General features: G+C 43.0%; 1 protein-coding gene across 3 annotated transcripts in view; it reads left to right on the top strand.

Moving 5' to 3' along the window:
* ABCG2 (ATP binding cassette subfamily G member 2 (JR blood group)) overlaps nt 1-13,271 on the top strand; it is a 449,463-nt gene that overhangs the window by 374,025 nt on the left and 62,167 nt on the right. For all 3 annotated transcript variants that reach the window (XM_063916996.1, XM_063917005.1, XM_063917014.1), the window contains one exon: nt 2,954-3,168. In XM_063916996.1, coding sequence (XP_063773066.1) covers nt 2,954-3,168 — 215 coding nt within the window. The remainder of the gene's footprint in view (nt 1-2,953; nt 3,169-13,271) is intronic.

Below are 13,271 nucleotides of genomic sequence, written 5' to 3'. Positions count from 1 at the left end.
CACTGTCTGTCTCTCCTTTGCTCCCTTCCTGACACTGTCTCTCTCACTGACAGTCTCTCCCTGACACTCTCTCTCCCTCCCTGACACTTTCTCCCTCCCTCCCTGACACTCTCTTTCCCTCTCCCTGACACTGTCAGTCTCCTTGACAGTCTCTCTCTCTCTCTCTCTCTCCCTGACACTGTCTCTCTCCCTGACACTGTCTCTCACTCTCTGTAACACCCTCGCTCTCCTTCCCTGATGCTCTCTCTCCCCCTGACACACACTCTCTCTCTCTCTCTCTCTCTCTCTCTCTCTCTTTCCCTGACTCTCTCTCTCCCTCATACTGTCTCTCTCCCTGGCACTGTCTCTCTCTCTGCTTCTCTCCCCCTGACTTTGTCTCTTCCTCTCTACCTGACACTGTCTCTCTCCCTGACTTTATCTCCCCCTCCCTCTCTCCCTGACATGGCCTCCCTTTCTCCCGGACACTCTCTCTGACAACCTTTCTCTCTCTCTCCCTGTCTGTAGCTCCCTGACACTCCACTCTCTCTTTCTCCCTCCCTCCCTCCCTCCCTGACATTCTCTCTCTGACACCCTCTCTCTCTCCCTGATGCCATCTCATCCCTTTTCTCATTATTTCTGTCACCCTCTCTCTCGCTCCACTTTTTCTCTCATCCCCTCTATTTCTATTAAACCCCCTCTCTCTCTCTTGCTCTCTCACTCTATTTCTTGATCCTTTCTCTATTTTTCTACCCCCCCACCCCCCGACACCCCCTTGTCTCTCTCTCTCCTGCTCTCCTAAGGGGCGTTTTAGTGACAATGGCACAGGGGGGGGGGGGGGGACAACGGACATTAGCTACTGGGGCAATGGCATTAGCTACTGGAGCCAAGCTTGCATTTCGTTGTTGTTGTTTTTAATTATTCCTATTATTATTATTATTTCACTGACTGGTGAGGGTAACAATTAGAGCTTGATTACTATATAATCTACCATAGTTGTGAAGATATCTGCAATTGTGTACATGGGACAGGACTATGGGGTCATTCATACCTGATCGTAGTTGTTGAAATTCGCAAGCGGGCCGATTATGCATACGGTTCATAGTATGCATGCGTGACGCCAAACAGCTAAAAAATCGAGTGACTTTTATGATTGCTAGCCGTACACAAGTTGATTGACAGGAAGCCGGCGTTTGGGGGTGGTAACTGGCTGTTTTCTGGGAGTGTCAGGAAAAACGTAGGTGTGGCCAAGCGTTTTCAGGGAGGGTGTGTGACGTCAGCTCCAGCTCTGATCAGCCTGATTCTATCGCACTGTAGGAGTAAGTCCTGGGCTACGCACAGACTGGAAAGAATCATTCGATGGTGAGTGAGTTGCGAACGGATTTACTGCTGACCAGCGATCTCAAAGATTTTTGCAAGCTGTACGCAGACTTGCACGGGGCGGGTTTTCACTTTGTCTGGGCGGCAGCTATCTGAACGCAAACCTCTGCAAATTCGTAGAGAAGTGATCAGATCTTAATAACCTTCTATATTATGTGTGTAGCACCCCCCAACTTTACTCCTTTCCTGTGTCTGTCTCGTTCTTTTTTTCTTTCTGGTTCTCCATGTCTCTCTGCTTCCTGTCTTACTCTTTCAACCCTCCCCCTGTGTATCTATCAGCCTCCGTCTACCCCAAGGGTCCTCATGGAACTATGTCATGACGGAACAGTATAAGAGTCTGGACAGTTATATTATCGGACGCATGTAATGCATTGCAGCGCAAAGTCGATATGAAACAGGATAAAAGGATTTCATCAGTAGTTATTTTTATATAGATTTTGTTTTTTTCCTCATTGATTTTTATTGAAGCAATTTTTTTGTAATTTCAAAGTCTCAGGTACAGAACCCCCCCCCCCCAACCAATTATTTACATTTCTGTGGTGCTAGCATACACCACAAAGGTTTACAGTTTGGATCAATCAACCGTAATAAATCAAGATTGATTGTTAACAGACATAAGGTACTTTGCACTGTAATTATACAGTACATACGTTAAGTTAAACTGCACAGGACTAAGATGTATTTTCTACAGTGCATTATTGATACTAATCTGGTAAGGGGCACTCTACTGGTTGGCCAAGCCTATACGGTGGCTGGCCACACCCCTAAACATGGCCCCCTACCACTGCATATCCCGGTAGGCCCTTCATACCCCAGTCCGACACTGTGACACTAAAAAAAAAATCTGCAACGGTGTATCTTTTGAGTTTTAAACTTAGCTATAATTTAACTTGTCAATCTTTCACATAGGTTTTCATAAAAACTCTAACACAGGGTCTTAATTTGGAGTTGAGGGGAATTATCAAGTACAAGATTCCTTTAAAAAATGATGGTAGACTTGGCTTGTCCCTTAAGTGACAACTAAACTTTCAAATGTCAAGTTTTAACAAAAATTGATATGTTTAAACTTGTACAGATGTCTCGTACATGACTGGAATGGCCCTACTGCAGTCAGTGGGCAGATAACTATGCTACAATATTTGGCAAATGTCTGATATGTTTCCAAGTGTGGGTTAGATGGAGAGTAATGCATTCTCGGGGGAAGGGGGGTGGGGGCGGGGGGGTGCGGTTTAAAGCAATTTAACATTCCATTACAGACCTCATTTAATTTATGTAATTTTCCATGGCGGGTCTTGGACCAATAAAAGATTGCGCACTCCTGCTCCAAACATACAGTATACATACACATCTCGCTTTATAATACGATCTTTATCCAGCTAGTGAATGCATATATGTGTAATTATTTCATATAAATTTGAGTTACTGTTTTATCCAAGCAGGGAATACTTATTTTTGTGATTTAAATCCTGTTTTACATGTTAGTGGTTCCCAAACTTTCTTGAATCACTACGCCCTACAGTATGAGCATATTTTTCATGGCACCCCTAGGATAAAAGTTTTTTATTGCTAAATTTGTGTGTTTCTGTTCTATCTACAGGAAGGTGGTCAAATCAATATGGCAGAGAAGAATTCTCATACTATGGTTCAAATTGTGGAACCGGTTATTAATGGACTTCGTGTATCAGATAATCTCAAAAAATCTTTACAAGGAGCCTCTTTGTCCTTCCGTGACATCAACTACAGAGTGAAGATAAAGACTGGCCCGATATGTTGCCGGAAGAGTGTGGAGAGAGATATTCTGAAAGATGTCAAGTAAGTGTTTCCCTTTGTCTCTGTGTCAAGGTCCCTGACGTGTAAAGCTGACCATATACTAAACGATAATCGTGCAAACCAGTCAACCAAAAGACTGCTTTCAGTGTATGGTACTGAACGATGAGTGGAATGTTCATTTCAGTTTTGAAATCTGTCTGATCCACCAAACTGTAGTTGAGCCATTTTCATGTTGTGAATGTAGACCTCTTCCATACTGTATATTGTGTATGGTGCTTCTACAATTATCAGGCAGTTGCTTCTCCCTCTTCCCTGTCAGCTGCACTCTTGTGCAGTGTATGGCCAGCTATAATATGATCCTTCCTCACACTTACTTAAAGTATTTACTTGGGTTTAAAGTGTACACAAAATGGAGGCAACTATGTTGTTGTCTCATCATGTATTCATGAGAATGCACTATACAGTCACTTATAACTAGTCATAGCCTGTATATAGGTTCAGCCTCTATTGTGTGTATGAGATGATTCCACTAAACAATAAATAAAACAGACGTCCCCGATCATGTCACATCACTCCTCCAGTTTGTGAAATGTGATGTCATGCACAATAAATCCACTTAGAATATATATGGTTTAGTTTTGCAGTATTGTGTGAGTGTGTATATGTATATGTATGTGTGTATGTGTTTATACATATATCCTTATCTTGCGCCCAAATAGGAGCAGCACTGCAGGAGAGATCTCTGTTGGTAAATCTCAAATAAACATAGAGTAAAACACAATTCCCCAGTGCGCTAAATTGGTTAAATGTTCATTCATATAATCTTCCAAGATGAGCACATAGGTATAGACTGCAAATTGGTGAATTCTTATAAATAATGTTTCTTGGGGACCTGTAACAGATATCCCCTCACCAGAGAATCACCCAAACAAGAGTCCCAAGGCCAATTAGTACCAGTTATTGCTTTATTATCACAGGTTTTAAACATACACATTAAAATATTGTACAGAGATAAAATTTGTATATCAGTGAGAAATGTCCAGAATATGAAGATGGAAAGTTAGATCCTCCCTCACCTTAACAAGGTGTGAGCTCAATAGGGAGAATATATACTTTAGTATATCAAGGTGCTTTCAGGGACACCTATATATGCACACTACCTATTAGTTAATGAGCTCCATCAAAGCTATTGGGATCTAAAAACCTAAATTGGTTTTAGAACTAATATATCCAGGGTGCTGCATGACCATTTGTATATATTCCAACTTCGTACTTGGTCCTGCCTTTATTACTGAACTTTCCCTGATGAAGTCAATTAGACGAAACGCACAGATATATCAGTCACGAGTTAATAATAATTCAGTTTGTGAAGATTAAAGCTTTTATATCCAGATAGCTTTAATGAAACTTGCAAAAATTTGTCAAAATGGTATAGCAAGAGTTAAAAAAGTTTTTTTTCTTTAGGCAATAAAACCTCCACAGTATGATTCACAAGTGGATCAGAAGTGCTTGTGCAGCAAACAAATGTGTGTTACAGTATCTAGGTCGACAATGTTTAGGTCGACCACTATTGGTCGACAGTCAGTGGGTCGACAGGGATGGAAGGTCGACAGGGTTTCTAGGTTGACATGAGGGTTTTTTTGGTGTCGTTTTCTTCGTAAAGTGACCGGGAACCCCAATTAGTGCACCGTGTCCCCTCGCATGGCTCGCTTCGCTCGCTATGCTTCGGGCAAGGTGCCTCGCTTCGCTCGGCACAGATTACCGTTCCAATCGTAGTCCATGTGGATCGTTAAGTATGAAAAAGTTCAAAAAAAGTGAAAAACTCATGTCGACCTTTTGACCTGTCGACCTAGAAACCCTGTCGACCTTCCATCCATGTCGACCTAGTGACTGTCGACCTATAGTGGTCGACCTTCAGACCGGATCCCATATATATATATCCCATATATATATATATATATATATATATATAATATGGACATGCAGTGAGGTAAATGGCTGGGGAGGCACTGTCTAGTATCAGAGTCAGATATACACACAATGTATGAGCCAAAGGGTTCATGTGGGCATTATACACAGGTGCAGCAGTATATACTGCTGGAAATTTGATGAGTTTTGATCAGAGAAGTGCGGAAAAGGTAGGCAGCAAAGTAGTGTACGGTTTCCCTACTACAGAGTATCAGAGTTACTGTGGAGCTGGGAAACAGTACACTACTTTGCTGCATGCATATTGCGTCAGCTGAGCAGCACAACTGATGGCTGATATATCTGTGCATCTGGCTTTGTGTACGGGCAGTATACTGACCACCCGTACACTTGCTGTAGGGACTGACATCACAGCTTGGTGGCCAGTTCAAATGGGTATCCTGACCAACACAGAGTAATTTGCTACTGAATGGGTAGGGGGCATTTTGAGAGGCAAGTCAAGGTGCCCAGACTTTATCAAACGCCGTGGCAGATTGCCTAAGAATACTAGTTATATATTCAATTCTGTAGACGTACCAAATATAAGCAACGACAGAATGCAGGGATGGTGGTGAGGGCAGTTTCCAGGCCTTTGCAATTTGACATGTTGTAGCAGTAGCTAGATGACGCAGTAACTTATTCTGATGTTTAGTCAAACTTGGGAGTTCTAATGGTAGAAGGAGGTATTTAGGGTCCAGGGGGATTGGAGTGGCAAATAGGAGCGAGAGAAGTCGAACAACATCTCTCCATAAGGGCGCTAGATTCGGGCAAGCCCACCAAATATGTATATAGGTCCCTTCAGTAGCGCAACCCCTTCAACATCTATCTGAAACATCAGGATACATCACTTTTAAATGAGAAGGTTCATAGTACCAACGCTATAGTAGCTTATACACATTTTCCTTTATCTTAACACATATAGAGCTGGAGGATGCATTACCCCATATCTCTCCCCACTCCTCTTCATCCAAAGTGACTACCAGATCTCTCTCCCAGGCCAGCTCCCTGTGAACCCTGGAAGGGGCAGAGCTCTGTAATAGCAAGGCATAGAGGTCAGAGATGAGACCTTTTGTAGAGTGGCATGGACCTTGGAATGAAAGTGTCTAAGTTGGAGGTATCGGAAAAATTCACAATGAGGGAGAGATGATAGTGTCTGAAGCTGAGCAAAGGATGGGAAAGCAGCTTTAGAGGTAATGTCGTTAAGAAAGTAAATGTTCCCCTGTTTCCAGGGGGCAAAAACATTACTAATCATGCCTGGAGGTAAGGCAGGGTTGTGGAACAGTGGTATTAGAGGTGAAAGGCTAGGGGCCAACTGCAGTTTCTTCACTACAAAATCCTAAACATACAGGGAGCGGGCCACCACTGGGTAAGATGATATAGTACGAGGGCGGGAGGGTCTCGGAAGCCACAAGAGGGAGGAAAGTGTGGAAAATCCCAACTCACTGGCCTCTATAGTTGTCCAAATCTTTTCCGCCCCAGAACGACACCACTGGACACAGGAAGCCACCTGAGCTCCATTGATAATAATATTTCGAGTTGGGTATACCTAAGCCTCCACACATGGATGGCAGTTGTAATAAGGAAAGGCTTTTACTGGCTTTTTTATGCATTTATTTTTATTTCAGGATATGAGTATGGTAATGGCACCAATTGGCATTTCAACTTTTGCAGTGTTTAGGCACACTGTTTGTTCCATTACTTGCTCTCATTGTATCCTTTCTCCATGGCTGCCCCCTCTTACTGCTTATGACCGCATTTACTACCACTGTGCATGAAACAACTTTTAAGGGCCCTACTCACTGGCCGACCCGCCGCCGAGCTGCCCGACGGCGGATACGGCCGACAAGCGACCCGGCGGCGGGGGGGCAGTGACGGGGGGAGTGAAGTTTCTTCACTCCCCCCGTCACGCGGCTGCATTGAAGTGCAGGCAAATATGGACGAGATCGTCCATATTGGCCTGCATGCACAGCCGACGGGAGACCAGCGATGAACGAGCTCGGGGAGGCGCATCGTTCATCGCTGGAGTCTCCACACTGAAAGATATGAACGAGTTCTCGTTCATTTATGAACGAGATCGTTCATATCTTTCAAAAAATCGGCCAGTGTGTAGGGCCTATAAGTCCTTTGGCACACCGAAACATTAAAAGGTTGTTAACTGAACATAAGCATAAATAACCTTTCTTTATATGTAGAATAAAGCATATTTAAAAGTGGCAAAGTTTAAAGGATTGGCGTTTTTTTTTTCTATGTAAACGTGGTGGCAGAGGTTTAATACTTTAGCGCAATAGGTGGCTTCCAGCTCCATACGCATTTGTACAACTGTATAGCCTGGTCCAGTGAGCAGCAAGTTAGCTCATCACTCTGGGCCAGAAACTTTGGGGCATCTGATTAACTGCCTTGAAATGAAGTTTTTTATAGTCTTTTTTTTGTTTTTTGTTTTTTTGCGGGCAGTAGGTGGTTTCATATATTTATTTTCATGCGGCGTGACATCTTGGTTAGCGTGGTCGTCGTGTGTAAAGGGGGGTACACACGGAGAGACCCGTGTTTAAAATCTAAGCAATCTGACTAGATTGCTTCGATTTTAAGCACGGATCTGCCGTGTGTATGCCCGCCAGCGATAGCGGAGCGCGGCCCCGCGTATCGCTATCGCCGGTGCTAGAGTGAGCCTGCATGCAGGCTCAATCTAGCGGGTCGCTTGCTTCACTGCTGTGTGAAGTGAGCGACCCCCCGTCCGTCTTCCCCTCTCGCTCAGCATATCGCGCTGTGCTGAGCGGGGGGAGAGATGTGTGCTGAGCGGACTGTGTTAAGATCGCTCAGCACACATCTCCCCCGTCAGTACCCCCCTTTAGCTTTCTTCATGACATTGCACTAATCAAGCATTGTTTGAATGAATCAGTGATGTAGATAACTTCAAGCCAACCACTCATACTCAGTCTATGCACTGCCACTATCAGTCCTGCTAATCTGATTTGTAAAGATTTCTGCTTTCACCAGTTACAGGCTTCATCCAGCAAGCTGTTCATTCATACATAAAAACTTAAGATTACATGTATACAGTGGGGCAAAAAAGTATTTGGACAGCCACCGATTGTAACATGTTGACCCACTTAAAAAGATGAGAGAGGTCTGTAATTTCCATCATATGTACACTTCAACTGGGAGAGGCAGAATCTGAAAAAAAAAAAACTAGGAAATCACATTGTATGATTTTTAAACAATTTACTTGTATATTCTTGTGGAAAATAAATATTTGGACACTTACCAAGCAGCAAGATTTCTGGCTCTCACAGAGCTGTTACTTCTTCTTTAAGAAGCTCTTAGACATAATTTACAACTTTCCAAGAAAACAAGAAATATTAAATTTTCTAGCTAGAGATAACATCGGTGAGGCATCTGCCGGTCTAACTGCTTTGAATGTATACGATCGATTTCATATTAGTAAATAATATATGTGATGATTATCTCCTTCAGTACTTGATCAGTATAAGATTATCTTACTATTAATGAGGCTAGTGACCTGTTACACAGAGGAAGGAAGTAACTGGAAAGACTCTGCTTCCAAACTACCTCACCTGGGAATGTGTCTGTGTCCTCTTAGCCTGCACATTCTGGCATCACAATAAGGAGTGACTGCCTCTAGCTACGGACTTAGCTTATGTTAGCACATTTGTGTCGGGCTGCAAGAAAATTAGCCTGGTAATTTCCTTAAGCATGAAGTGAAATTGTGGTGCGGATTCTTTTGAAGGCCTTGTTATCCGGGAAACGTTACAAAAGCAGTGTATGGAAGGGAGCGGTCTCTTGCATCCTGCTAATTCAACAGGGGATTTCTTAACCGGAAAACTAGTGGCTCTGGAGACATTTCAATTTGGAGATCTATACAACTAAGCTGAATCCATGTTATCATAATTTAGACGACGCTTTGGGTGGTGTCATATGTGCACTTATCACGCTAGTGTTTTTCTCTTCAGTGGGCTCTTAGCACAGGCCTGTCAAAGGTTCTGCTGTCCTACCTGTAATGACCACACTTGATTAGCAGCACCTGCCTCATTTGACCTACCATAATGACAGGAAGCCAGTAAGGGTGTATTTCTTCATGGTAGAGTATATATTATTGAATAAAGAATGACGAAAATCTCTCGTTATTTGGCGCATGAGATGAGAATGACCCCCCATTTAGGACTTGGTGGAGACTAGATGACTGGTCATGTCTTGATATGTAAAAACACAGAAGTGAAAGTAAGTGGTTTTGTTTTTTTTTTTGTTCTTTTTGTACATGGCTTCTTTATATCACATTTTTGTGTCCCATAATGACAAAGAAAAATATATTGGGGCGTGATGTAATGCTGGCCGAGTTTGGCCGGCCGAACTCGGACGTTTTTTAAAGGGGTAATTAATCACTTACAAGGCATGGTTTTGCCTTGACAGTGATTGCCCCTTTAAAAAAAGTCAGAGATCGGTCAGCATCTAACACGTCGGCCGAACTCTGCCCCATTACATCCCCACAATGTGTTTTCTTTGTTACAAATAGCATTACCAAACTTTTGGATGTGCAGTAGATTTGTATAGTACAGGGAATTTCAAATACAATGTTCTTCAGCTTTTGCATTTTGTCTAATGGTGATTATTGTTCCTGTGCGGCCAAAACTACTTTTATTTGTATTGTTGACTAAATGGATCTTTGAAACATGACACTGCAAAATTTATTGCTATCTTTCCCTGAGCACAGAAAGCTAAAAGTTCATCATAGAAACTAAGTAAACTATAGCAATACCAGCATGTTCCAAAACTTGTGTTATCTTATGTACCTTTTAGCAGTGTAACATAATGTCAGGGCAGAAAAACGTGCCAGTATTGAACCAGCACCTCGTGGTTATGTACCACTATGTTAATAATTATCGCTGGGGTGTTGCATTACCATAGGCCATGTCAAAAGTTGCCAGACCTCCTGGGATCCTATCTTTCATATAGACTTATTAAAGAATTTATATGCATGTCCATGTATTTATATATTACAGGATGAGTATCCCTTTTCCAAAATGCTTGGGACCAGAAGTATTTTGGATATCGGATTTTTCCGTATTTTGGAATAACTGCATACCATAATGAGATGTCATGGTGATGGGACCTAAGTCTTAAGCACAGAATGCATTTATGTTACATATACACCTTATACACACAGCCTGAAGGTCATTTAATACAATAATTTTAATAACTGTATTAAACAAAGTCTGTGTACATTGAGCCATCAGAAAACAAAGATTTCACTATCTCACTCTCACTTGGAATATTCCGTATTTCTGAATATTTGGATATGGGATACTCAACCCATATTATTTCTTGCCAGTTATTTATGTAGTGCACACATATTCCGCAGTGACACACACACACACACACACACACACACACACACACACACACACACACACACACACACACACACACACACGGAGACCTCAGTGCTGTGAGGCAGTAATGCTAACCATGTCTCCTGACCGCCGGTCACACATACCCATCCCACGGTTTAGTATCATGAATGAAATGCACAGCAGTTGAATAATATATAGGTGTTATCAGGAATATACGTTGTGTTGCAAGAGGGAAGGGCATACGTGTCCTTGTTACCTGCAGTAAGGGTACATCTTCTATTGTTTCGCAGGTAGATATGCTCAATTGAGCTACATCTCTGGAAAGTAAATTGAGAGCTTATTAAACTTGTAGTTATTGCAATTAAATGCTTTGCTTTATGTGACTCTATAAACTTTTAAATATACTGGTTTTTAAAGGATAGTTTATTGGCAAAAAAAATAATTTTACAGAATTTTAGACACTCCTTGGCTTTTTTACTTTTTGTTTTGTTATTAAGCTTTTTTCCCCCTTTATCTCTGTTTTCTTTTGATAAGTAGAGCAGTGATAATTCTTCTAGGGGCATATGAAGGATTTTGGGGGACATTTACTAAGCAGTGATAAGCGCGGAGAAGTGAGCCAGTGGAGAAGTTGCCCCATCAACCAATCAGCAGCTCTGTATAATTTTATAGTATGCAAATTATAGATGTTACTTCAATGCCGATTGGTTTCCATGGGCAACTTCTCCACTGGCTCACTTCTCCGCTCTTATCACTGCTTAGTTAATGTCTGTCAGATGCTGTTGAGATTTATCTTGAGAATATGGCCTAAACCTGTCAGGGGCAGGTGCCCATAGCACCCGCTCCCTACAGTAAGGGTGATGCATCTAACATTTGTCCTGGCACAATGGCAGTTCCTTAGAATCGTGACTATCCCACATAAATTGGGACAGTTGGGAGGAATGTATCTCGATTGTTCTTGGTGATTACCATAGTAACTGGCATAGGAACACCCTCTCTAGACCAGATTTACAAGAAAAAGGTGCTGTGCAGGTCACTGTGCGAGCCTTTGCATGGAATTTGTATAACTTGTGATTTGTGTGTATGTCTCCTATATATAATCTATGCAGTATTTATAAACATTGTGGTGAAATGTAAAGTAAGAATCTCTCCTGTGAAACACTGCCCCTGTTCCTGCATGTGTGATGTTGGTTCATCTTGTTAGGTTAGATTTGACACATCCTATCATAGAGAGGTATGGGTCGTTGGGTCGACTCAACTTAGGTCGACAGTCATTAGGTCGACCAATGAAGGTCGACATGGACATTAGGTCGACAGGTGAAAAGGTCAACATGAGTTTTTGGACTTTTTTTGGTGTCACTCGCCATGCTTCGGTCAAGGTGCCTCGCTCCGCTGTGCTCGGCACAAGGTCACCATTCCCAATTGTAGTCCATGTGGATCGTAAAGTATGAAAAAGTCCAAAAATTGAAGGAAAAAAATGTGAAAAACTCATGTCGACCTAGTACATGTCGACCTAATGCCATTGTCGACCTTCAGTGGTCCATCTAATGACTTTCGACCTAAGTTGTATCGACCTAACGACCGTATCCTTCATAGAGTTCTGTAACTTGTATCTCAGCAGTGCATATTCTGCTAATGGTGGCAGGTTGGAATAACCAGTAAATACATTATAATACTGTAAGTACCCCACTTTTGTGGAATATGTCCTGTGATGGGTGGAAATCCGATTCAGATGAAAGTTTTTCTAAGTCTCTGCACATTTCCCATTTTCCCCTATATAAAGGGCACATGGGAACCTCTGAGCGATATAACCTAACACTGCTGATCTGCTCCTTATTGGCTGGCCTGTATAATTTGGCAGTCCATGCAATACAGTTGTCATGTAAGTGCTGTGCCACACAGAATTTCTGCTCAGTCATGCTTTGTATACGGTTTCCCAGTGACTTGACATCTTTAACTTCCTCTAATTACATTTTGTGCGTGAATCTTAAGTTTTTTGTGTGTTTAGCATTATTAGAGAAACAACTTCATTATTATTTTTAGACATTCATCCTTTACATCCTTTTCCAAACAAAAATATTTTACATTCGAAGATTGTGCTTATACAGTATGAAATAATAATCATTAAAATGATCATTATATTGTCATTTTTATTTTTCTGCCTCTCTGTGGTTTGTGTGATGTTCCACCAGTTTTATTAAATGTAATCTATGTGCATTAGAATGTTGAAAAAACAAAGCTACTATACCATAGTATAGTATGTATTTATATGGGGTGTAGTACGGTCTGCCGGCGGTCGGGCTCCCGGCGACCAGCATACCGGCGCCGGGAGCCCGACCGCCGGCTTACCGACAGTGTGGCGAGCGCAAATAAGCCCCTTGCGGGCTCGCTGCGCTCGCCACGCTGCAGGCACGGTGGCGCACTACACGCGCCACGCTATTTTATTCTCCCTCCAGGGGGGTCGTGGACCCCCACGAGGGAGAATAAGTGTTGGTATGCTGGCTGTCGGGATTCCGGTGCCGGTATAATGTGCGCCGGGATCCCGTCAGCCAGCATACTGAAGACCACCCAGGGTGTAGTACGGTCTGCCGGCGGTCGGGCTCCCGGCGACCAGCATACCGGCGCCGGGAGCCCGACCGCCGGCTTACCGACAGTGTGGCGAGCACAAATGAGCCCCTTGCGGGCTCGCTGCGCGCGCCACGCTATTTTATTCTCCCTCCAGGGGGGTCGTGGACCCCCACGAGGGAGAATAAGTGTCGGTATGCCGGCTGTCGGGATTCCGGCGCCGGTATACTGTGCGCCGGGATCCCGACAGCC

Source organism: Pseudophryne corroboree, chromosome 1, assembly GCF_028390025.1.
Source record: "Pseudophryne corroboree isolate aPseCor3 chromosome 1, aPseCor3.hap2, whole genome shotgun sequence".
NCBI classification, from domain to species: domain Eukaryota; kingdom Metazoa; phylum Chordata; class Amphibia; order Anura; family Myobatrachidae; genus Pseudophryne; species Pseudophryne corroboree.
The sequence above is the reverse complement of the archived record's forward strand: the minus strand, read 5'-3'. Positions and strand labels throughout refer to the sequence as shown.